This window comes from Oryctolagus cuniculus, chromosome 19 (assembly GCF_051225735.1).
Source record: "Oryctolagus cuniculus isolate XC-2025 breed Fujian yellow rabbit chromosome 19, ASM5122573v1, whole genome shotgun sequence".
Classification (NCBI taxonomy): domain Eukaryota; kingdom Metazoa; phylum Chordata; class Mammalia; order Lagomorpha; family Leporidae; genus Oryctolagus; species Oryctolagus cuniculus.
Window position 1 is genome coordinate 66,951,613 of NC_142885.1, and position 26,062 is coordinate 66,977,674.

At 48.7% G+C, this 26,062-nt stretch overlaps 1 protein-coding gene and 2 long non-coding RNA genes across 7 annotated transcripts in view; 2 read left to right on the plus strand and 1 right to left on the minus strand.

The window, feature by feature from the left end:
- Positions 1-26,062, minus strand: part of RBFOX1 (RNA binding fox-1 homolog 1) — a 1,595,659-nt gene that overhangs the window by 1,125,908 nt on the left and 443,689 nt on the right. Inside the window, exon 1 of one of the 5 annotated variants that reach the window (XM_089321248.1) lies at positions 20,392-20,725. The exons of 2 other annotated variants lie outside the window; for them this stretch is intronic. Coding sequence is in view for 1 of the 3 variants with exons in the window: in XM_070063965.2 (XP_069920066.1) it covers positions 19,732-19,776 (45 nt within the window). In the remaining 2 variants the exon portion in view is untranslated. Of the gene's footprint in view, positions 1-19,457; positions 19,617-19,731; positions 20,349-20,391; positions 20,726-26,062 lie in introns of those variants that run through there. 2 more of the 5 variants (XM_070063965.2, XM_089321247.1) reach the window with 2 other exon arrangements.
- Positions 1-26,062, plus strand: part of LOC149120636 (uncharacterized) — a 1,089,735-nt gene that overhangs the window by 966,879 nt on the left and 96,794 nt on the right. The gene's annotated exons all lie outside the window — the stretch shown is intronic.
- Positions 20,411-22,436, plus strand: LOC149120639 (uncharacterized). Its single transcript, XR_016225950.1, has 2 exons — positions 20,411-20,551; positions 22,317-22,436. It is a non-coding gene; the product is annotated as an uncharacterized LOC149120639 (long non-coding RNA).

Below are 26,062 nucleotides of genomic sequence, written 5' to 3' on the forward strand. Positions count from 1 at the left end.
TATGAGAAGGCTATTTTAAGGATTGTATGACATGATTGTGTCATCACTCATTTGTGGCACTTGGACAGGGCACTGAAGCACAGGTACCTAGCACCCAGTACAGACCTGAAAAAACATACTTGAAATGAACAGATGTCTTAGAATAAGATCACAGACTTTCATAAAAGGAGGCCTTGTCTACAAGAACGTTTAGCTGGCAAGACAGAGAGAGGCATCAAAAAGGCTTGTGACCTTGGCCAAGCAGTAGGGTCCAGGGGCAGATCAAAGACTATAGAGAGAGACCACTCCTGGGTCCCTTTGCACAGAGTCCAGCAAGGCAGGCTGCAAGGGGCAGAGGCTGTACAAGCAAGGGCGTAAAGACAAGATGGGGACATGCCTGGCGCAGCAATACTGTGGGGAGCAACTCGGACTAGACTAAGTTACTGGAATTAAGACTTATTCTATGCATCTGCTCTCCCACAATATGGCGCTGAGAAGGGAGAAACAGCTTCTACACAGCTGCCTCCAGTTCAACCAATAAACTGTAGGACCTACTCCTGATTGGAGGAGAGCAGTGTACTCGGCGTGTGGGTAGCAGAGTTGGGATTGGTGGAGGAGGACTATAAAGGAGGAGAGAGACAACATGCATCAGGAACATCTATCTGAAGGAACACCTGTGCAGCCCCCGAGAGAGCCGGCCGGCGGTGTGCCGCTCCCCCGCGGAAGTGGGGAAAGTGGCAGGGGGAACTGCCCTTCCACGGAGGTGGAAGGGTCGGTAGCCAACCCGGGAAGAACCAGCAGCAAACCCGGGGAGGGCCGAGCAGATGAAAGAACAGCGCAGGGTCCTGTGTCGTTCCTCCGCGAAGAGGGGGAGCGACATAATGGTGCCATGACTCGGATATGAAGCCTAGGCAGGGTTTAGTGTCGTTCCTCCATGAAGAGGGGGAGCGACAAATACGAACCCCAATCTTAACAAGAAAGAGAAGAGAGAGAGGAGGCCTCTGGGAAAATTCTTCTCCAATGGCACAGATACAAGAGGCACCTACCTCTGTCCATGTCTGTAAAGTAACTATGAAATACTGAGATTTCACTTCTGCACACACACTGACGTTGGTTTCCAAGCCTGACACACAGGGGCAGTGTTGGGGCACAAGGGTGAAGCTACCAGCATCCCACATTGAAGCACTGGTTTGAGCACCGGCTGCTCCACTGCCAGCCCAGCTCCCTGCTAATGCACCTGGGAAAGCAGCAGAGGACGGCCCCAGTGCCTGGATCTCTGCCATCCATGCAGCAGACCTGGATGGAGTTCTGAGCTTCTGGCTTTGGCCAGGACCGGCCCTGAATGTTGTGACCATTTGGGGACTGAACCGACAGATGGAAGATGGACCTCTCTTTCTCCTTTTACATAAATGCATATTTAAAAAAACAACCTTGACATGGTGGTGACATGTGTGAACCTGCCTGGGTTCAATGCCACCTTGCGCTGCTCAAATAACCTGCATTTGAATGGCCTCTCACCTTGGTTCTTTCACTGAACCAAATGCTAATTTCCTGGAGAGAAGGAATGGCATTGGGTTCACAAGATTACAGACATCCATGATAGGTATTTAACCGTATTCTGAGGAAGTTGGTTGTGCAGTCATTCCCAGCCAGGGTTAAGTGCTGGGTACTGGACACGCAGTTGCACTCCCTGTGCCATTCGTAACATTCACACAATACCCTCTAGTGAAGCTTCCAGAGGGGTGTGTGTGCGCACACATGCACACGTATACACAGACACTCGGTGTGCTGGAAACAGACTGTGATCTTACTGGAGGTTTTATTAGGTTTCCAGGTACTTGGTTAATTAGAAGGATGGAAGATCCTGTCTGTACAATCTCATCATGCAAAGGTCTTTAAGAAGAGGTGGCATGACTCTACAGATTCCAGAAAATGTGCCAGAACTCAGACATTCCAAGCATGGTTCTCTCAGCTTGTTTAAACCAAGGGGAACATCACTGCCCACAAGAGCTCACAAAAGAGGAGACAAAACCTGTGTCAAGGGGCTTCTAGTCGACAGGCCTGAGAAACACTGAAATGCCTTCCACAGCCGCAGGTGAGCTTCCGAGAAAGCCCTTCTGAAAACAGACCTAGTCCAGCACACTCACCCTGACCGCATCCTTTGGCCCGTCTCCTTTGTAATCCAAGCAGGTGACAACTTCATTCGGCTGTTAGCAACAAGAGGAGGTATCGATTCCCTGCGAATGCCCTAATGACTGGAGACTGGGACACAAACCATAAATGGAGACTTTCTGATTCCAAGTGAAATTATAGTTTGCCCTATGAGATTGCACAATAAATCAGGGGAAAAACCAGCCAACACAGGACTCTGGGGTCACTGAAGTGATGTTGACACATTACAATAATGAGAACTTGAAATACCTCATGCCCTATTGATTTTTAAGCTGAATCATTCCCACTGCAGAAGATTACAAGACTCTGTCTTGGAATCATGGCTCACACGGGAGATGCTGATGAAAAATACACCCAATCCAATCAAAATGAAAAGCTTGACTTGTGCTTATTACGAATCTAATACCACTGTCCCTAGGCTGTGTGATAGACACTTAACCTACAGTGGGAGCAGAAACACACCACAGTTTTTTCTTTTAATTAAAATTTTTCATACCTTTTTTTCACAAGGCTCTTTGCTGTGCCTATCCAGTAAAAAGTACCCCAAAGAAAACAGACATAATGGCTCAATTAGTGCATAAACGGCAATTTCTTTATGCTTCTCTAATTCCAGGGTGGCTTTCAAGTTCCACGCATCACCATATCATTTTGAAGAATGGAAAATCACGTCCTAACAACCGACTGATTTCCCAGTCAATAAGAGAAGATGCATTCCACCAGCATCCAGCATCTACAGTAAACAAAGACTGTCTCGCTGATGCTTCCTGTCTCCCTGCAAAGTGCTCCATGGAACTGGATAAACACAGTGGTGGGAGGCCAACTGGTGACATAAGTTAATTACTAACCTGTCACACAATCATAGAATGGTAATAGTTTATGTTCACTGTTGCATTAACCATAGTTCTCTTATGCCAATGGAGTATGTTAGGGGAATAGGTTCCAGCACACTGCTGCTTGCCATGTACCCTGAATAAGGCCATCTCACTAGTCTAGTTTTGGGGGATCAGGTGTTAACTGTACCACTGATTTCACCATCCATATTGATCTGGCCATAATTCAGAAAAAAAAAAAAAAAAAAAAAAAAAACCTATCTTGGCCTTAAAAGAGAAGGAACTAGGAAGGCGAAAGCAACACTGTCTTTCTTCAGCAGGACTCTGCAAACAGCACCCACCAATCACAGATGCAATTCTGACTTAGGTTTACCAGGACCTAATATATTATAAATATTCTGGCACAATGCAACATGAGCACACATCCTTGGAAAACATTTGTGGAGGCACGGACACAGGCAGGCACTGGGCTAGGATCTAATTATACTCTGTTTATCTGTTCTGTCTTCATCAAGTTTACAGCCTATTGTTGCAATCTAATTGTTAAAATGAATACCTGAAGGCAAAATATAGGCTTTACAAGGGCCCGATGACACAGCAGACGTGCACGTCCTTCGGAGAAAGCTGGCGGAGATAAAGGCACGGCACGTAGAAGCTAACCGGCCTTTTTCCGCTCTCCGATACTTGGTTTTCCTCCATTAACTGGACCCAGGATGTCTTACTTGTCTTGTCTGCCACTCTGTAGTTGTGCTGATCTCCCTCCCTAAATTCTACCATCCTGTTAATTCTCTCACCTCACAGCAGCAAGGTGCAGTCCTCAATCCTGAGTACAACTCATTCTTACATGGGACACTTCAAAAAGTTCATGGAAACTGGGATTAAAGAAAAAGTTCATTTTGCTGCCAGAAAATCTGAAAGTCACACAGTGTTGTTAACAATACACATTTTCTATGAATGTTTTCAAGTCCCTTCATATGTATGAATGGAAAAAAAATTGCAAAAATAATCTTTTAATTCCATTTCCCACAAGCTTCTTCATATATATAATTAATTCATTTATTAATATGACTGAAAGGCAGTGATTGTTTCTAGGCACTTTATCAAACTTGGAAGGTACAAAATACCTCAAAAATGGGCATGGAGAGGGGCTCTGGGGTCAGCCAGGCGACCCTGCTCCATCTGAGCATTGCAGCGAGCTGTCCTTCCTATCCTCACATCGGCACCTTGCTCCAAGCCTCAATCAGGGGTTAGAGAGGTCATGGTTAACTCTACTCACGGAGGGAAAACCTAGCTAAAGGCTGACACACTTTTAAGTCCCCAGGTTTGAAGCCACGCTCCAACTCCTTGCACAATCCCTGTCCCACACGTCGGTGCTAACATCACTAGGAGGAGACGTGGTCTGTGAGACACTTAGTGAGTCCTTCTTTGTCTGTACTTGTTAATAAAAGCAGTCGCTGTGGATCTGCCTGCGGTCAGATCCTGGGTACCTATGGTCGCCTGCGGTCAGATCCTGGGTACCTATGGTCGCCTGTGGTCAGATCCTGGGTGCCTCTCCGGCTAGCTGTGCGATCTCTCGTAAACTGCTTTACCTTCTCCAGAACCGCACATCTGAGCTGCTCTGTCCACCAACTCAGAGCGTGCAGACCAGGGATGGGAGAGGCCAGTTTTCATTCTTGGACCCAGTTTTTTGAGGGGCAACAAGGTGCAGAAACAGCTCTGTCAACTGTCATGGTCAAGTGCATGAGGGTTCCCATCTGTTTCTGTATTAGCAAGTCTACAACAGGGCTATTCAAAAGAAGGCCTCAAGAAACGTGCTGGCAGCTCAGAACCACAATCCAGCTACTCCACAAACATCCATGTTCGGCTCCAAACAGATCCCCAGTCCAGTTGTGCAAACGGATGGCAAGATGTGAGCTCCAGCATGTGAATGAAGGACAAGCAATGCAGTCAAGTTCAGGAACAGGAGATGATCACTACTTACTTGCCTTGAAGAGATGGCTCTGCCCCCGCCAACACCAATGATCCAGGCTATCCTTCCAGGACAGAAATCAAAGAGCACGCGCTATGTAAAAAAACACTAACGCTGGGAGCCTTGCCTTCCCCAGGCCACTCTCTGCAACACAGCCGAGAGCAGCACCGACCTTCCTTGTTAACATTCCACGGGCTCTCTCCATAAACATACGCTGACTCCCATCTTCAACATTTAGTTCTGTGACTGCAACAGACGGCTTTATGCTGGAGCATATGAAAATAGCAAATACTTCATAAGCCTGGTGCATACATGAAGTTCCTTTGGAGGAATGAAAAGCTCCGTGACGTAAACCAGCAGACATGGTCAAATCATCAACCCCACCCCTTCACTGAACCTGGGGCAAAAGCAGAGGGGCCCAGCATGCCATGGGACAGATCTGAGCCACGCAGGACACACTGCTACCGAGAGCTACTAAATAGCAAACTGTGAATCCTAGGGAAGGCTGTGAAGTTTTGTTGGAGATCCAAGAGGCAGAAGAAACACAAGTTTGTCTGAGATGGTGAAATAAAAAGCATGTTTAAAGCGCAACAGTGAGCCAAGAGACAAGGAAGTCAGAAGATGGGAGTGCTCTCGACACAGTTCAGTTCATTATCTGTTCTCAGAGCCATGACCACAGAGTTCACTCAACCAGAAGGCACACTGCCATCTCAGCAAACCCAGAAGTCGGGACCAAGACTCAGGAGAGAGGTGGCATGGAGCCGCTGTTAAAATGGGGGGCTGCCACGGTCGGCGCCGTGGCGTAGTGGGTAAAGCCACTGCCTGCAGTGCCAGCATCCCATATAGGCGCCGGTTCAAGTCCTGGCTACTCCACTTCCAATCCAGCTCTCTACTATGACCTGGGAAAGGAAAGGATGGCCCCTGCATCCACGTGGGAGATCCAGAAGCAGCTCTTGGCTCCTGGCTTCGAATCAGCCCAGCTCTGGCCACTGTGGCCACCTGGGGAGTGAACCAGTGGATGGAAGACCTTCCTCCCTCCCCCCCTCTCTCTTTACCTTATCTGTAATTCTGCCTTTCAAATAAATAAATAAATCTTATTAAAAAAAAAAAAAAAGAGGAGCTCTCAGGCCAGGTTGACCACCTCCAAGAGCCACTGATGCCTTCGTCTAGGGCAAGTCACCCAAGCACCTGGCCTCTGATTCTTCCTCCGAAAGCAGGGCAACAGTAGCGCATAATCCATAAGGGTGCTGGGAGGACCAGCGATCAGCACACACAGTCGGCTGTGAATGCAGACTGGCATATGGTGGGTGCGACAAAAATGCTGCCTATTCTCTACATTTAGGACTTTATTTGTAGGAAATAAACATTGAGCTGTGGGTAAGATTTTCCTTGTTCTCCTTGCACTTCTGCCAGGTACAGCATACTGATGTTTTCGCCAATGCACATGAATCAAATACTGCCGAAGTCCACTCCTGGCCATTTAACCCCGGGGCAGTGAAGCTCGTGGTCACGTAAAAACCTATACACAACGTGCATCACAGATTCATAACCCCCAAAGCCAGCCCAGATGTCCCTCAACAGGTGAATGGTCACATGTGTTACAAGCCTAACATGGAATATTAGAGAGTGATGAAAAGGAACACGCCACTGACAGCACGCAACTGAAAAAAAGTCCAGGAGCAGTGAGGAGCAAAGACAAACACTATGTAATTCCATTTATATCACATAAAAAGACCAAATTTTGGAAACGGCAGGAAGGTTAGCGGTTGACAGCGTGGCTCTGAAAGGGATCCTGGTGATGGATTTGCTGAGCATTGCATCTTCGGTGGTGGGTACAGGAATCGACACACCTAATAGAGCCGTACGAAACTACATACAGAAACAGGAACAAATCCAAGTCAATCTGGGGGAGACTGAGCAAGACCAGCAGGGTGCAGCAACGGTAACGGTCTGGAGAGGAGGGGACACTACATTGTGCAAGGCACTACCACTGGGAAAAATAAAACTGCAGGAGGAAAATACACAAGAGACCCTTCTGGATTGTTTTAAGATTTATTGTATTTGAAAGGTAGAGTTTTAGAGATAAGGTATCTTTCATCCATTGGTTCACTCCCTAAATGTCCAAAATGGCCTGGGGCTGGGCCAGACAGAAGCCAGGAGCTTCAGCCAGGTCTCCCACAACTGGGAAGGCGCAGGGGCCCAAGCACTTGGGCTATCATCTGCTGCTTTCCCCAGCAATTAGCAGGGAGCTGGGTTGGAAGCGGAGCAGCCTGGAACTGAAGCAGGGCCCATATGGGAACCTGCTATGCCACAGCGCTGGCCCCTGGATAGTTTTACACTGCAGGTGCTGCAATTACCTCTATAAAAAGTGTAATTAGAAACCTCGTCAGAGCTGGCAGTGTGGAACTGGGGGCAGAGCCATAGCCTGTGATGAGCCCTGGCTGTTCCACTGATAATCCAGCTCCCTGATGATGCAACCTGGGAAAACAGCGGCAGACGGCCCCGGTACTTGTGCTCCTGCCACCTACATGGGAGACCTTGATGGAGTTCATGGTTCCTGGCTTTGGCCAGGCCCAGACTGACCACCGCGGCCATTTGTGGAGTCCATCAGTGGACAGAAGATCTGTGTCTCTTTCTTCCTCACGCTCTCCCTATCACTCTGGCTAGACCAAGTGAAGGTTAAGAATGACACTTTCCAATGCATTGAGGTGATGACCAACCTCATCCCTGTAGTTTTTGTAATTAAAGACAACAGTGCTCTTTAAGAATCGCCCTTAATGTACTGTTGATACACACAAAACCATTCCACAAAGACAAAAAGGATGTCTTCTATGTACGTTGCCCAAGTTACACTGATTTTTCAAGCTGGTGCATGTAAAGGAATCGAGAGCTGTGAGCGAGGTGCACACATTCCTGAAGTAATCTGCACAGTGCCTGCCTTTCTCTGAAGTGTTTTATTATTCTGAGTTGGGCCAGCTGAATCTCCAAAGGTATGAAGTTCAGTTCGAGATAAAAATATTTTATCTGCCCTCACAACAAATTGAAAGGCTATATAAAGGGCTGTGTTACTGCAGTGTTTTCATAAATATATAGTCAACATTTTTCACAGTGGGAAATTCAGCACAAAATACAATTTTCATACACAGCCATTCATGTGGCTTGCACAGGAAGATGAAATGACCCAGGGATGAATAAAAAAAATCGGCATACGACTTTTAGCAGCCTGGAGTTCCTGGCAGACACACACAGCTGGGAGGAGAAGGATGGTGATTGGGCAGCGCTGATGATGAGTGACAGTGCCTGCGGCACTGGGGCCTCTGGGGCCACACTATTCAACACTCGCACTTTTTAATCACTTTTAGGAACTGTCAGCACCCGACCACCCCATTGCAGAGGGCACACCGACACCAAATCTTCATCAAAACATAATTCGGCATCCAACAACTTTTAGGTTTCTTCACCTTCTTCTAAGGACATTCACAACACAATTCGGATTGCCCACCTCCAACACAGAATGCTGGTGTGGGTACCGAGTGATGCCTACCAGCCAAAGAGTGAAGGGGTTTGCAAAATGGAAGCTCTTTTTTGTAACAGGTTTTTTTTATACCCAGAGTCACGCATGTTTGTTGAACATAAAAGGGAATTAACATGGAATTCTCAATCTTACTCCTCATCTGGTCCCAGTTACATCAATAACCACTCTTCACAGCCTTGTGTTATGTGCTGCAACTGTGCCATCCACTTGCAACAGCAGCAGGTGTATGCCTGGTTTTGACAGAAGTTTGTAACACACTTCCGCAGTGTGGGCTCCTGGTTCCTGACAGCACGCTCGACAGTTTCACCTCCATGCCAATCACTTTATTCTTTGGAAGCATCTTGGCAATCCAACCCTGCCTCCTGATGCACCAGGTCTGCTCTGGTTTCTTCCTCCCTCTGCAGCGAACCAAACTGGGTCTCTGAAAACTTGAATACTCACAGAAATCACAGAGCAGGAAACACTGGCTTCAAAGGAACACAATTTTAAAATTAAAATTTCTAAAGGTCTCTTACAAAAAAATGTTATTTCACTCTCCAAGACAAAATGCCTTTATTAAATACTGGTTTCCCATGTGATATCTAAACCTTTCACACATACACACTGAAGTTTAACCAATTTGAAAAACTTGGCTGAAAATGGAATTATCAGATTTATTTTGGGGGCCTGGTGTTGCGGCACAGCAGAGCAAGCTCCTGCCTGGGGATGCCAGCATCCCCTGAGTACTGGTTTGAGTCCCAGTTGCTCCGCTTTCAATCCAGCTCCCTGTGAACACTTCTGAGAAAGAAGCAGAATACGGCTCAAGTACTTGGGCCCCATCACCCATGCAGGAGACACGAATGGAAGTCTAGTCTCCCGCTGGGCCTCCTGACCCAGCCTTGGTTGTTACAGTCATCTGCAGAGTGAACCAGCGGATGATGCAAGATCCTATCTCCCTCTGTAACTCTGCCTTTCAAATAATTAAAATTCATGCAGTCTATTATATATATTTTTTCCATAATTTCATTTTCTATGAGTTTTGTGAAGTATTCTTAGATGTACTCTAAGTTTATTTTCAGACACTTACATGCTATTTCTATTTTTCTAAAAATTGCATTCATGTCTTTTTCTGTCATAGTCTGCAGGTCTATCCATCCATCCATCCATCCATCCGTACAACCTGTCGATATTATAAGGTCAGTCCTATGTTGCGGGTCACAAAGACTTCTGAAGGCAAAACAAGTCTCGTTGATGTCAGATTAATTACTTTTACCAATGTTAGAAGAATGATTCCTATGACTTTGAGTCAAATCAAGGGGAGAATGGGCTCAGAAGTCAACAGTTTCAAGCTTGGTCCCTGCGCCTTCTATTCAATATCTGTTGTTAACTCTGGAAAAACCATCCCCATCTTTCCTCGTGAAAGAGCCCCAGCCTCGTAGGGCACTAAGAGGGTATTCAGGTCAAGAATGCCTATCTGCAGTTTAGCGTGATGTATGGGGCATCACACTTGAAAAGACAGTCTGAGGGGCCAGCACTGTGGCACAATGAGTGAAGCCACTTGCCACGTGAGCCCTAGTTCAAGTCCTGGCAGCTCCGCTTCCGATCCAGCTCCCTGCTTCTGCACCTGGGAGAGCATTAGAGGACGGCTTAAGTCGCTGGGCCTCTGCCACCCACGGGGGAGGCCTGGATAAACTCCTGGCTTCAGTTCGGCCCAGCCCTGTTCATTGCAGCCATTTGGGGAGTGAACCAGCAGATGGAACATTTCTGTCTCTCCTGTCTAAAACTAACTTTCAAATAAATATTTTTTTAAAAAGAAAAGCAACATCAGTAAGAACAGTAATAATAATTCTGTAAGGTGAGCATCTACCTAGCGTTTGACAGTAAAATCTTGTTTCTTTTTTATCAGCAGAATTTGAAACCTTGACCACTTAAAATGTAACCACCTGTCGAGTTCCCTGGGACATTTCACAGTGAGGACTCAGGCAAAACCCATTTCCCTGTTGTTAATACACCCTTTTAACAGCCTACAGAGTTTATCACTACTCATCTTTATTTCTATTTTTTTTATATTTTTTTATTTTTTATTTTTTTTTTTGACAGGCAGAGTGGACAATGAGAGAGAGAGACAGAGAGAAAGGTCCTCCTTTTGCCATTGTTTCACCCTCCAATGGCCGCCGCGCTGCGGCCGGCACACCACGCTGATCCGATGGCAGGAGCCAGGAGCCAGGTGCTTTTCCTGGTCTCCCATGGGGTGCAGGGCCCAAGCACTTGGGCCATCCTCCACTGCACTCCCTGGCCACAGCAGAGAGCTGGCCTGGAAGAGGGGCAACCGGGACAGAATCCAGCGCCCCGACCGGGACTAGAACCCGGTGTGCCGGCGCCGCTAGGCGGAGGATTAGCCTAGTGAGCCGCAGCGCCGGCCCTCATCTTTATTTCTAAAAACAGATTCACACTAAGAAGAGAAAATATGTTAAAACCTATTCCACCAGATATGGAATCAAAATAGCTATTTTCCAAACAATTTTCCATTCTTTCTTTCCTTTAGTCAATTAAGCAGAACACACACACACGTTTATTTAAATATAAAACAAATAAAGTTAACAACTGGAAACTAACAGCCAACATCAACAGAATCTTTCTGGATGTTAACCCTATGTTTTCCTTCCATTTTACCACTGAACAACAAACTACAGTGTCATGCTAAACCATTTCCTTCCTGAGCCAACACTTGGAACAAATATTCCACAAAGGTTAATTCAATGCACTGAACTTAAAATGGACATTTTTGACAATAACGGACCTAACATCAGCCTTCTAAAAGTTCTGAAATGGGATTCGCCGTTTGCTTTCTTCACTCAAATGCGAGCTCACTGGGCCTGAAACACACAGGAAGAGCAGCAATGGCCTCCACTTCGCTCCCAGTTCTCAGACTATCCCTGGAGTAGGATGGGGCATTCAAAGCCCTTTTTGTTGGCTGCAGTACTGCTCCGTGGCCAACGTGCACAGGAATGAGACTCCATGTTTCAGGATTAAAAACAAAATGACAACAAAAAGCGTGTGACTCAGCCTCAGGAAAATGCAGCCCATGCCTGCGAGATGCGCTCAAGCACCTCCGACCTCTCCTAGGGCAGCCACAGCCAGCAGACGCCCACGTACCTGCACCAAGGGAACAGGCACTTGAGAATCAGAGCGCTCAGTACACAGCCAGCGTGGAACCACCCTCGGTCAGGTCTCAGCTCCCCACTGTACAGAGCTTGGGTTCAAGATCAAACACGAAGCCGGCGCTGTGGCGCAGCAGGTTAAAGCCCCAGCCTACAGCGCCGCCATCCCATTCAGGCACTGGGTCTAGTCCTGGCGGCTCCACTTTCGATCCAGCTCCCTGCTACTGTGCCTGGGGAAAGCAGCGGCAGATGGCTGCACCCACATGGGAGACCCAGAGGAAGCTCCTGGCTCCTGATCAGCTCAGCTCTGGCCATTGTGGACATTTGGGGAGTGAACCAGCGGATTGGAGACCTTTCTCTCTCACTCTCTCTCTACCTCTCTAACTCTTTCAAATAAATAAAAATAAATCTTAAAAAAAAAAAAGACATTTCCCTTGAAAGCACAGATCCATTCATACCCTTGAAACTTTTAAAAACACATAACACTTACTCATTGCAAAAAACTAGAGTTCCCTGAGGCTCTCTACTGCCACCTTGGTTTTCTGGGCACCCCATATATAGGTACTGAACTGAATCCTTGCAAAAGATTTTTTTTTTTTCATTTAAAGTAGAGTAAAATCTGTAAACTGGCACTTGTATTTAAAAATCTACTTGAATTGTTTTTCTTTTCACAGCATTTGCGACAAGCCCAAAACTCAGCAGATAATGAGATAGGTATGGGCCTTCCCAAGGCCAAATGTGCAGAAAAGGCAAAACTGAAGTCTTGGGCCTGTATTCACCACACCCCTGGCATGGACCACCCGGGATGCCCTGGAGAATGGGAAGAGCACCAGGAAAGCCAAGAGTTAAGCTTCTTAAAGACTTCCTAGAAGATGTAGTTGGTAACTTCTGTTTTTCTAACACCACCATTAAATAGGGAATAAAATGGAAGTCTTCGTGCTGCAGACTGTACGTTTCTGAACATGAATGTTTTCCTTCGGTGGTTTTTGTTATTGTAGGAGGCCACAGGACAGAGAAGTCAATAATCCTCCTGACCCTGGTCAAAACGCACACAGTGAACAACAGGCAGCAGGCGCTTCACCTGGCGCTCAGACGCCCGCATCCTACATTCGGGTGCCTGTGTGGGACTCTCAGCTCTGGCTCCCAACTCCAGCTTCATGCTAACGTGGATTCCAGCAGTCAACAGCGGTGGCTCGAGTGGGTGGGTCCCCACCGTCTGTATCAGAAGCCCAGACTGAGTCCCTGGGTATCTGGGGAGTAGCCCGGGGGGTTAGAAGCGCTCATCTGTCTCTCTGTTCCCTGCTCACTCTCTTGCTTTCTCTGCCACTCCAATCAATGAAAAACACAGGTATGGGCATTACCGATTCTTTTTTTTTTTTTTTCAAAAATGGCTTGGTTCTTTTTTTTTTAATTTTTCAGTAGTACATAAAAATGTATGTATTTATGGGGCCATGTGATATTTCTCATCATGTATGTATAATCGACCACCTCAAAATAAGAAATGTCCATTTCAAAACTCAGCTGGAGATGTTACATCAACAATTCTACTTCTGAATGCTGAGAGACTCAAAGTAGTCAAGAACACGGGAAAGTGGTCCGGAGGTCAGAGATGGAGACTGACATCCCAGCTGCCCCAAAGCTTAGGCCAATCACTCAACTTCTCTGCATACAGTTAACTAACAATACAAACTTCCTCGTCGTGTGTTAAGAATTAATATTTTAAAGTATTTACAACAATGCTTGGCAGACATGAAACACTACGGAAGTGTTTATTTAAACAAACAAACCCATATACCGAATCTTTAAAGGCAGAAGAAAGCAACGCTGTTTGAATACTGAGGGGGAAGGGAAAAAAAATCATGAGAATGTTCTCAGAATCGCAGTCCCAAGACTCACTGACTGATGTTCTATTCCCCTTCTGGTGAACACCGACACCAGGCAGAGAGATCCCACTGTCCAGCACTTGCTGGAGAGACGCTGAGTGAAGCCGGGAAAAGATGCACTTGAATCACAGAGGCCCGTGTCATGTCCACGAGGAGAGTCGTCCACAGCAAGCAGCTGTGCCGATTCTAACGTCTGACTGTCAAGAAACGGGGATGGCTCATTGTGCGTGATCATCCTATTCACCACACCCAGAGATTTTCAAAATTTAATAAGTGAAACTGATATTCTGCACTGCCTTGAAAAATCAGACCACACGTATTGGAAGATACTTCAAATAGTCCAGGGAACAATGGGAGTAAAAGCCAAGTTTAGGGGGCTGGCACGGTAGCGCTGAAGCTTAAGGCTCCACACGCAATGCTGGAATCCCACATGGGCACTGGTTGGAGTCCCAGCTGTTCCACTTCCAATCCAGCTCCCTGCTAACGGCCTGGGAAAGCAGCGGAGGATGGACCAAGTGCTTGGGCCCCTGTACCTACGTGGGAGACCCAGAAGCTGCTCCAGCTCCTGGCTGCAGCCTGGCCTAAGTACAGGCTGTTGTGGCCATTTGGGTAGTGATCCTGTTGGAAGAGCTCCCTCATTCTCTGCCTTTCAAATAAATAAATCTTTTTCTTTTTGTAAAAAAAAAGCTGTTTATTTTGGTGTAAAATAGTTTAGAATATCACATACAGTTTTCTCAAAATGTGCATCTTTTGTGCGCTTCTGAAAAACCCTCCTGGTATCTCACTGTCCCTGATGTTGCTTACCGTGCCATCATTCACCCAAGGCACTATGGAATATTCTGGGCCACATCAGTCTTTGGGTTTGATTTTTGGGAGGTGCACAGATGGTTAGCAGCCTTTCCTGTCCCTGCCAACCAGATGGCAGCAGCAACCCCAGCTCACCTGTGAAAACCAAGTCTCCACCAGATATGGCCAACTGTCGTCTCGGGTTGGGGTAGGAAAATGCTCCTACTTGAGTGCCAAAAGCTCAGAGTATCTGTTAAGTGTTGATTTCCCGCATCTTTTTTTTAAATGACTCACTGACTTTTGTATTTGAAAGACAAAGAGGGACAGAGGAATAAAGGAAAAGACCTTCCATCTGCTGGTTCATTCCCCGAAAATGACAACAGCCAGGGCTGGATCAGGACAAAGCCAAGAACCAGGATCTCCACCTGGGTCTCCAACGTGGGTCACAGGGGTCTAAGCACTTGGGCCAACAGATGCTGTCTTCCCAGGCACATTAGCAGGAAGCTGGATCGGAAGAAGAGCAGCCACAACTCGAATCAAGAACTCCCAAAGGAGAACCCACTGCACCACAGTGCCAGCCATTGACTGTGTGCACCTAATCTCACAGGTTGCTGTATTTCCATGCTATCTTCGTATTCTGCAATCTGAAAGATCCAGACTGTGACTGCTTTTTCTCATTCCGAGAAACCTTTCCGATTGCTTCTCCATCTCTAAGTTAGGCACAGAGACACTTACCTCACAGGTTGTAGATCAGACCGGAAGATGTACACTGGAGCTCCTAGGTCACAGCTACGTGCAAGCAGTGAGCGCTCAAGCAGCAATCAGCCTGGCGGTGTCGCTACTGTTACACTTGCCAAGTTGTCACCTCTTCATCCCCATCTTTATAACAGAAGAGGGAGGGCTCTAAGTACACATTCAAAACACTACAACAGACAAAACCGACGGGTCCAACTTTCTAGCAGACAAGCAGCTGACCTCCACAGAAGCCAAGACTTCAATGACACAAGAAGATGCACCATCAGCAAGGTAGCAAATGCAGAGAGGAACTATGATGAAGAGAAGAGGCTGGCAGAGGCTTTCCCAAGTTGTTTTTTTAAGATTCATTTATTTGAAAGTCAGAGTTACACAGAGAGAGGACAGGCAGAGAGAGAGAGAGAGAGAGAGAGAGAGAGAGAAAGGTCTTCCATCCACTGGTTCACTCCCCAACTGGCTGCACCGGCCGGAGCTGTGCCAATCTGAAGTCAGGAGCCAGGTGCTTCCTCCTGGTCTCCCATGCAGGTGCAGGGGCCAAGCACTTGGGCCATCTTCCACTGCCTTCCCAGGCCATAGCAGAGAACTGGATCAGAAGTGGAGCACCCGGGACTAGAACCGGTACCCATATGGGATGCCAGAGCTTCAGGCCAGGGCGTTAACCTGCTGCACCACAGCGCTGGCCCCAAGGTCAAGTTCTTAAGACCTTCTCTTGGAAAGCAGACACACGGGGCAAAGAGTACCGCGATGTGCCTGCTCAGTGCTGTTTGTACTGGGATGTGGGGGATAAATGCCATTGAGTGACAGCCTCCTGATTTGTGTGTGTGTGTGCGTCCATGCTGTGAGAGATTGAGTTAAGTCAAGCCAGGTTAGAAAACTGAGCCAACTAACCCAAAACTGCGGGCCATTCGATGTGGCTAATTTTGACTACTAATTACTGAGTACATAGAACAGCCCATTTTGAAGAGCAGTGAGCTTTGGCCAAGTAGATGAGCATGAATCCAGACTTCATTTTTGTAGAGAGAAAGAGTAATAAGCATGCCTTCCCACCCACCCCCACTGCGTAAGGGAAGAAGATAAATATCTCACTGCCATCTCTGGGAGCTGCAAGCAGTCTTCATGCTTCTCGCTTCCCAAGAAGTCTCCCAGGCCTGCAGAACACTGCCAATAGCCCAGAGATGCTTCTCCATCAATAACCGTAAGGGAACTCACCACTGCTCTTCTTCCTTTGCCTTTCAACTCCACTGAGATAATTTCATGAGAACTTGCAAATACAAAATTGTCACGAACATCCAATTGATCCTATTTACGTGTGCGACATCAAAGTATCCAGACATCATAAGCAAATGTGAAACGGGGGCCTTCCATTACCCTATAGGTTATGCAAGCACCTACTCAGAAAGAACTCTTTGAAATTTTTATGGAGCAGGAAAAATTGGAAGCATATTAATCTAGGCAGTGAAATTGGGCTTTTTGTCATTTTTAATTGCTTGAATTCATAACCTAGTTTTGCTGAATCAAAAACGAGTTGCTACAGCTGACACAAGCTGTTTCGGCCTTGTGGGCAGAGGCGCACGCACACAGAAACCCCGGAACTTTTCACATAAAGTTTACTCTTATTAATTAAAAGAACCCTGAAAACTGTTTGCAACATTACATAGTTACTGAATAATTTAATAAACAAGAGCTTCCAAGCTAAGCACTGCGTGGGAAATGCTGACTTTCCAAGGCAGACTTGCTTTCTGCTGTGGCAGCATTGGGGCCCAACAGGGACCCCAAGGCTGCAGGACTCCCACTTTGGTTTTCCACGATAGAATTCAGACACACGAAAGCACATGACTGCAAGAGCCTTCCTTCCCTCGTGTGCTTGCTTCCATTCACCGTTGTCCATGACACATACCAGTGTTCAGCCGTGCGTGAAAATGAAGGGATGCAAACAGATAAACGCATATGCCCATAAATATGAACAGACGCGACGCTCAGTCGCACCCACAAGTTTCCTGATCTGCAACCTAACAAAGTCCAAAATCAAAGAATTTTGAAGGACACCTGCTTTTTCCTGTGCATGCATCCTTTACTTCTGTTATTTAAATCTTTGATTAACACACAGCGCTTGTGCATTTTAATGGGCTACCTTGTGATGGTTCAACACACTGTGTTTATGTTTGTTGCAAAAGCAACACAAGATGGAGACTGGAGTCTGTAGAAAGAACTTCTTGCAAGGTACTCTTCATGGAATTTAAGCAGAACTTACCTTAGTCCCCCTCTTGGGATAACTTGAGACTAACAGACCTGAAATTAAAAAAAAAAAAAAAGCCAAACCAAAGTACACTAAATCACAGTAGCTGTATTACTACTTGATAAATTTTCTTCCTTTTTGTGGCCTCTCTCCACCTCTCTAGATTTTCTACTGTGCTCAAAGCCTAAAATAAAAATTAAATGCATGAAGAAAACAAGACTAAATTTATCTTCCACTGGACGTTGGAATGCTTATTTAACCAGGCTCTCATGATAAAACGCAAGACAATGAATACCCAAAGTCCACTTCTGAAACACAACAACACACCTAAAACGTGAATAAAGGTAGCCGCACGGTATCAAAACCTTGCGACCCCAAGGCTGACAATCATAGCAAACGCCCTCGACCTGAGATGCACTTCGACTTTTGCATCATATTCCCCGTGGGAAGAAAGCCAAGTAAAAGAGAAGCACAATCAAGAAGAAAAAGCCAGCCATTATTTCTGTTACACGTAAGAAGGCTGGGCCGCCAGTCAACACCGAGGGTGATCTTCACTACACTCAAGTCAACGCAGATTAAAACGAACCCAGACTCCAACAGGGCAACAAGTATCAGGGGACACCGAAGGCAGAGGGACCACGTTCCGAGAGAGACCAGCAGAAATATGCTCCGGCCGCTCAAGTCACGACGGGCGCCCAGCGCTTCTGTATAAACACCTCCCTTGGTAGGCACAGAGAAAAGAACCCGGTCTTCTCCATGGAGATCAAGCACTTTCCAACAGTGCATCTGCTTGCTTGAAAGCAAATGACAAGAAAAGTTTGAATATTCACGTTTCTTTCTTTTTCTGAAGAGCAGTGTACAGTGAGGCTGACTCAGAATAAACAACTCTTTCAAGTGAGAAGAGACTCCCAAAAGCAAAGGGAAAAAAAAAACAAAACACAGAATTCATCACCAACAAAAATTACACAAGAAACCTGGGAAGTCTGCGCCCCCGGTAGGAGAACAGGGAAAAGCAGAAGAAGGGGGAGGCTAAGGCAGGCGAGGAATGGAATGGGGGAGACCCGAGGTACCCCAACTCTGCAGAGAAGCACCTGTGATGGTGGCGGGTCCCTAACGTGGCGGCCACCACAAGTGTGCGCAGAGTGGGGAGAGCTACTGCTCACATGGAGACCGCGGAGGCTGCCAAACCTCCTGAACCCCGGCGGTCAGCAGTGGTCAGCAGGGGTCAGCAGTCGAGTCAACCGACTTCCCTGAAGACCGACCCCCTCGGACGTCACCCCAGCCAGCCCACAGGGGCCAGTGTGACTCACAGCCTTCGGGTTCCCCAGGGCGCCATCGGATGACCGACGGGGGACAACCCAACAACTTACGACTCCCAAGGCACAGACAGGACGGCAGGGTCCCTTCTGGCTTCTCCACTTTTGCGCCACCAGCGGGCCTGTGGCGAGAGCTCCGGGGAGGCTCCGGAAGCGCCTCTGGAGCCCAGCATCCAGGCACGCGTTCCTGACACCGCCTGCGAAACTTCTAGATTCAGCACTCCCTCCACGGGTCCCTCTCCAGTGGGAAGAAGCCCTCCATTTCACAGCAATCCGAGAACAGCGGCCGCGGAGCTGCGCTAAGGCTACGACTCCCAGGGCGGGGTGGTGGCGGTGGGGGTCCTCCACGCCCGAGGCTGTCCCGCCGGACACCAGCCTATCTGCAAATACCCGCGCCTAACTGCCGCGCCAAGAGGGTAACGCACCACAGCGCCGCGGACTCCCCGCTCGGGTAGCTCTCACCCCGGGCGTGCCAGCGCCCCAAGTCGGAGCCCAAGCGCCGCGCAGTGCGCCCCTGAATTCAGCCTCCCTTCGGTGCGCGACCGCGAAGGCAAGCGGCGGACGCGTCCACACGGACGCGCCCCGCACACGCACGCCCGCGCCAACTTCGCGCCATCGGCCTTGCCGCCTCTCCTGCAAATCCACGCGCAGCCCACGGGGACTTCCCCCATCGGTTGGGGATACGCCCCCTTCCCTTCCTCCCCTCGCTTCGCCACCGCCGGGCGCAAACGGAACCGCAGCCCAGGAGCGAGGAGCCGGGAAGTTGCCCGCTAACTTCCAGGCGGTAAAGAAAACGGACCCGCCTCGGCCTCCGAGCTCCGAGCAAGCCCGCGTGGTCCCCAGGCCGGGCTCACGTACCGCGCCCCGCTCACGCGCCGCACACGCGGACGCGCCGCTCCATCGCCGCCGAGCTGGGCTGCCCGGATCCTGATCGGCTGCCCTGGAGGCGCTCACGCAGCAGCCGCCGCCGCCGCCGCCTTCTGCGCGCCAACGCTGGACTCGGCAACCAGCAGCTCCGAATATCGGCTCGCACACTCCTCCCCCTGCCGCCCGCCCCCGCCTGCACGCCCTCCCGCAGCCGGCTCCGCTCCCCTGGCAGCGCCCTCCGCGGGGCCCTCGGCGCTCGCCCTACCTGAAGGGCATCTCCCACGACCGCGATCAGCTGCCAGGATTTCATGGTCGGCGGCCGAGTGCCTCCTGTTTGCGCGCCGGGGCAGGTCCGAGGCCGCGGCGCGCGGCGCCCACGTGCGAGCAATGCAAATGACTGGGGCCGCGCGTGGAGCCGCCGGGCGCGGCCGCCGCAGGTGCAGAACGGACCCGGGCGCGCGGGCGCGCGAGCGAGCAGCCGGAGCCAGGCGGCAATCAAGTCCCGGGCGCGCACAAAGGGAGGCGGCGCCGGGCCCGGCGTCCCCGCCGCGGGCCTCGGGCAGCGCCGAAACGCTGTCCGACTCGGACGCGCGGAGATCTTGGCAAAGTCCTAAGGCTTAGGCGAGGCGGCGGAGGCCTGGGCTGCGGGGTCCCGCCTGCACACGCTTCCCGAAGCGCTCACAGAGCCGCGCGGGCTGGCGGCTCGCTCGCGCTGTCTCCCTGCTCGCTCGCTCGCTCTGCCGCTCGCTCTCTCCCCCACTCTCTCGCACGTGCCCCTTCCCCTGTTCTTCCAAGCATTAAATATGGACCACATGACAGAATAGGGCACCTTGCGCGGTCCCCCGGGTCCGCACTTGACAGCCAATTTCAACTCGCGAGCCATGAATCGTCTACAGGCGGGATCTAAGCACTTCCAATTACTTACGCTACTCCCGCATTCTCCGGGACGGCCACGGGACGCTGTTCGCGGCTTCCACTACGCTACTTCACGCGGAGACACGAGCGCAGAAGGGACGGCCCGGCGCCCCAACGTGCGCCCCGCGCGCTGCCGAACCGCCAGCCTCGGCCACGCCCCCAGGAAGCAGGTGCGTTTGATGGGGGTGTCAGCCCTGAGGGGTCTCGAGCCTTTTTCCGCGTTCCGTACTGAAGTTTGCCTCCGATTTCAAAAGGAAAACATATGTGGCTGTTGAACTCAAAGAGCGCCTTCTAAAATGAATTCACCTAATGACGGTGGCGTCCAATTTTCCTTTTCCCAAGTCCTCGCCGGTCTGCGTTGTTTTTGTTTTTGTTTTTGTGGCTGTTGTTAAATGGGAATGACTGACTATTGAAATACTGCAGCTCCTGATGGGGTACGCGCTGCGCAGTGTCCAGCCAGGATAAACAGACCTGCCATCTCGAACGTTAACAGTTCCGTGTGGTGCAAGCATGCAAAATCTTGTAGGCTTATTTTTTAGAGAAATACTGCATTTTTAAAAAAATTTATTTGAAAGAGGGAGAGAGAGACAGAGAGCTCTTCCATCTGTTGGTTCACTCCCCAAATGGCCACAATGGCCAGGCCAAAGCCAGGAGCCAGGAGCTTCTACAGGCATATGGGATGCCAGCGTCACCCGCAATGGTTTAACCCGCTGTGCCATAACGCCAGCCCCCATAGTGCATTATTGTTAACCATAGTCATCCCACCATGCCCAACACCAGAAAGTCCTACTTCTGTCTATCTGTAAACTCAGAACTGGACCAATACCCTGCCTCTCTGCCCTCCTCCCATCTGCTCTCCGCAGGCTTCAAGGATCACAATTCTACTCTAAACTTCTACCCGTTCAACAAAAGCCTAACGATCCTCAGCTGAAGTGTTACTGGCAGTAGGGACCAGACAATTGATTGGCTGAAGAAGTGAGGCTTTTGAACGTAGGCTACGTAGTTTTTCTTTGCCGTCATCGCAGTCAGAACTACAAATCATCTGTGTTAGACTAGGCTTCCTGGGGTAGGTCTGGGGCCTAGCGGTTAACACATAACAAGAGTCCCACAGTGGGGTACACTGCCACTCTGATGTCAGCGTACCATATTGGACCACCAGTTTGAGTCCTGGCTGCTCCGATTCCAATCCAGCTTCCTGCTAATGCACCTGGAAAGGCAACAGAGGATGGTCCCAGAGGCTGGGTGGCAGCCGTGCAAGTGGGAAATGGGGATTGAATTAACGGTTCCTGGCTTTGACTTGGCTGAGCCATGGTTGTTATGGCCATATGGAGAGCAAATGGAAGTGAATGGAAAATTCGTTCATTCTCTCATTCTCTATGTCTCTTTGTCTCTCTCTCTCCCCCTCCTCCCTCTCTCTCTCCACCTTATAATAAATAAATCTATTTCTTTAAGACATACTGGGTTCAAGTCTTGGCTCCACTCAAGATTCTGGATTCCAGCTAATACACCTGCTGGGAGGCAGCAGATGACAGCTGGAGTATTTGGGTCCCTGCCACCCACATAGGAGCCTGAAATTAAAGTCCAGCCTTGTAGCGTTGGCCTGGTCCAGACCCAGCTGTTGCAGGCTGTCAGGGAGTGAACCGGCAGATGGGAGCTCCTTTTTTTTCCTCTTAAATAGTAAGTAAAAACTGGGGTGGAGGGATGGCCTTGCTTCTTCAAGCTCTTATCAGAACAGGAAGGATCTAAACGTGGAGTGTGTGTCTGTATATGTACCTCCACCCTATATTTCACAAACAATGAAATATTCATTGCATCCTGTGGCATCTTGCTGGATAGCTTTTAGTCAAAGGCCTTGGGCACAGCTGATTAGGATTTTATATATTAGCAAGCAAATTTTAAAACGCTAATAAATCTTTCAAATATTTATTTTCACAGTTATTACAGCTCCACATTCAGAAGCACTACTTCCAGGTTTTTGTGAAGCATGCCAAGTCCTTACGTAACTGTCGTCCATCTTAGTCATACCAACATCATGAGGGCTTCTCCCCTCCTGTGCATGAAGTGCAGATTTAACACAGCATTCATGTCCTGTTGAACTCGCTCCTGTTGGACTCTAGAAAAACAGGTGTGGGTTTTCTTTGCTTGCCTTTCTTGGGTGCACTGGCATTTCAGCAGGTGCAGCTAATAGTAGGTGAAACTTTATTTTGCAAGGATGATGCCTGCTACACCACCCTGCCTGATTATTTTAAAAGTGAACTTCTACCAGGGACTGGTATTCCCGCATGGACACGTTTCTCCAACAGCACCCGGTAACACAAGCAGAAGGGTATTCAGAGTTCAGCTTAAGCAGAATGCTCTTGGCAATTGCAGAAACTCACAAACATACAGAGTCACTATTATTACAGCACAAACTGGTATCCTCAGCGGGATAATTAGAGCCACAAATCAGTTCACAAAAGCAAGGTTATTCGAAATGATGCGTGGCGGGGGTGGGGGGAGGGTGGTCGGTGGAGAGAAGGCGAACCCTAATTACAGCCCCACTGTCCCCGTGTTCTCTGCACATATGGCCATTTAATCTCAGACTGTGACAACCTTGGCAGATGTTGCTAGACCCGGTTATTGATATAAATTGCCAGTCTCATGTGTAAGTGGCACAGCAAAGAGTTAAAGCAGTGTCTGCCTCACCCAAAGGGAAATAAGGACACACGCATATGTCTGCAGCTACAGATGTGAGGCACAGAAAAAGGCAGTTTTCTGGCTCCTAGGCAATGGGTGGGGTCCTCCGACACCAAGAATGAGAGAAGTGCCTCCCACTGGCAGCACAAACCAATCTTAGCATTCGAGAAGCCTGACTGACCAGTGACCTCTGTAACAGAACTGTTCTACCTCTGACGCCTGTCGTGACAGCACCTGTACATAAGGATACAAGGGGCACCACTGCTCTGAACAGGGAAAAAAGTGGCAAACAAAATGAACTCATATGAAGGACAAAATTATATGGCACATCCTGTGATGGAATACTATACATCAGCGAAAAGGGTTGGCTAAATGTCAACCAACTGATTATTATACACACACACGTATACATGCCTGTGCATAGACGGTGGTAAAGATCCATGCTCTACAGAACTACATCTATGAGGATGCTTCATCATGTTCCCAGAAACAGGAATCAAAAGATGGTTTCATTCTGGTGTAAAATGAACATGAAATCCCTGCATACAAGGGTTGTTCAAAAGGCTCCTGAAAAATTCACTTGGAAGCAATACCATGCATAGATTTTAAAATGTTTGAAACAAAATAATCTGCTCTAATCCCGGTTTCCACAAACTTGTTGAAGTTTCTTTCTACAGATGTTGCTCAATAAACATACTGAAATAAAAATGCAAGTCCTGAGTGACTTATATACTATATCACTTACAAAAGAAAAGGCATAAGTAAAATAATACAGGCTGAGCTGACATGTGGAACAGCCACACTCCATCTCAGAGTGCCTGGTTCGAGTCCCAGCTTCCTTGCACTTCTGACCCAGTTTCATCTAATGAGTCCAAGTTTTTTTTTTTTTTTTTTTTGACAGGCAGAGTGGACAGTGAGAGAGAGAGACAGAGAGAGAAAGGTCTTCCTTTGCCGCTGGTTCACCCTCCAATGGCCGCCGCTGCAGCCGGCGCACCGCGCTGATCCTGGCAGGAGCCAGGAGCCAGGTGCTTTTCCTGGTCTCCCATGGGGTGCAGGGCCCAAGCACCTGGGCCATCCTCCACTGCACTCCCTGGCCATAGCAGAGAGCTGGCCTGGAAGAGGGGCAACCGGGACAGAATCCGGCGCCCCAACCGGGACTAGAACCCGGTGTGCCGGCGCCGCAAGGTGGAGGATTAGCCTATTGAGCCACGGCGCCGGCTCGAGTCCAAGTTTCTTGAGCTTCAAGATTGAGCTCCTCATTCCCAGGTCCTGGATTCAACTCGGCTTAACCCAGGCTGTTGGGGGAATTTGCAGAGTGAAACAGAAGATGGAAGATCTTCTCTCTCTCTCTCTCTCTCTCTCTCTCTCTCTCCTCTCTTTGTCAATGTCACTATTTCAAATAAATAACTCTTTAAAATACAATAACTTGATACAGATTTTTCTGTAGATAGATACTTGTGAATCCATGTGTGGAACAAGAGCTGACCAACTACAACCCGAAAGTCAAATTCAGCCATTGCCATTACATAGAAATGGATCTTAAATACTTTATATTAGATTTATTTATTTGAAAGGCAGAGTTAGGGGAAGAGTGAGAGAGGAAAGGGAGGGCTAGAGAGGAAAGAGATCTGCCATTTGCTGGTTCACTCCCCAAATGGCCATAATGGTAAGGCCTGGGCCAGGCCAAAGCCAGGAGCCAAGAACTCCATCCGGGTCTCCCACGCAGGTGTCAGGAGCCCAGGTCCTTGGGGACATCTTCCACTGATTTCCTAGGGACATTAGTAGGGAGCTGGATTGGAAGTAGAGCAGCTGGGACTCAAAGCAGTACTCATGCTCAGTTGCAGGCAGAGGCTTAATCCACTGTGCAAGAATGCCGGTCCTGATTTGATATTTTAAACAGTTAAAAATCTAGGGAAGAATATTTCATAACACGTCAAAAATAAAGTAAATTCAAATTAAGTCACTCCAAGGGGCTGGGATTGTGGCACAGCGGGATGAGGAGTGGCCTAGAACACTGCGTCCCATATCGGAGAGCTGTTTCAGGTCCCACTGCTCCGCTTATGACGCAGCTCCCTGCTAATGCACCTGGGAAAGCAGCAGAGGGTGGTCCAAGTACCTGGGCCCCTGCCACCATGTGGGAGACCTGGATGGAGTTCCTGGCTCCTGTCTTTGGCTTGGCCCAGCTCTGGCTGTTGCAGGTATTTGGGAGTGAACCAGCAGAAAGAAGATCTCTCTCCCTCTGTTACTCTGCCTTTCAAGCTAACTAGTTAAATAACTTTTTTCAATATCTCCTTGAATGAAGTTCTCTCAAAACACGCTGTAGCCATTTGTCTGCACTGTCTGCAGCTGCTTCTGCTCTGTAGCTACAGAATTGACTTTTCACAGAAGAGATATCTAGCCTTGCACAAGAAAAGCTTAAATGCTCCAAAGTTTAAAATATTCTGATCAGGCATTTGACTCTTTTTTTTTGACATGCAGAGTGGACAGTGAGAGATAGAGACAGAGAGAAAGGTCTTCCTTCCGTTGGTTGGTTCACCCCCCAGATGGCCACCACAGCCAACGCGCTGCGCAGATCTGAAACCAGGAGCCAGGTGCTTCCTCCTGGTCTCCCAGGCAAGTGCAGGGTCCAAGCACTTGGGCCATCCTCCACTGCCTTCCCGGGCCACAGCAGAGAGCTGGACTGGAAGAGGAGCAACCGGGACAGAATCCAGCGCCCCAGCTGGGACTAGAACCTGGGGTGCCGGCTCCGCAGGCGGAGGATTAGCCTAGTGAGCCGTGGTGCCGGCCAGTTTGACTCATTTTTAAAGTTTGTCTATGAAACTTCTAAAAATGCATGCCTTGTCTTAATTGTAAAAGGTACATAATTTTATAAAAGCGTGGGGTAGGGGTGTTTGGCCTAGCAGTAAAGATACTGATGAAGTTGCTCAGGTTCTGTATCAGGGTTCCTGGGTTTGATTCCTGGCTCCAGCTCCCGAGTCCCTCTTCCTACCAGTCCAGACTCTGGG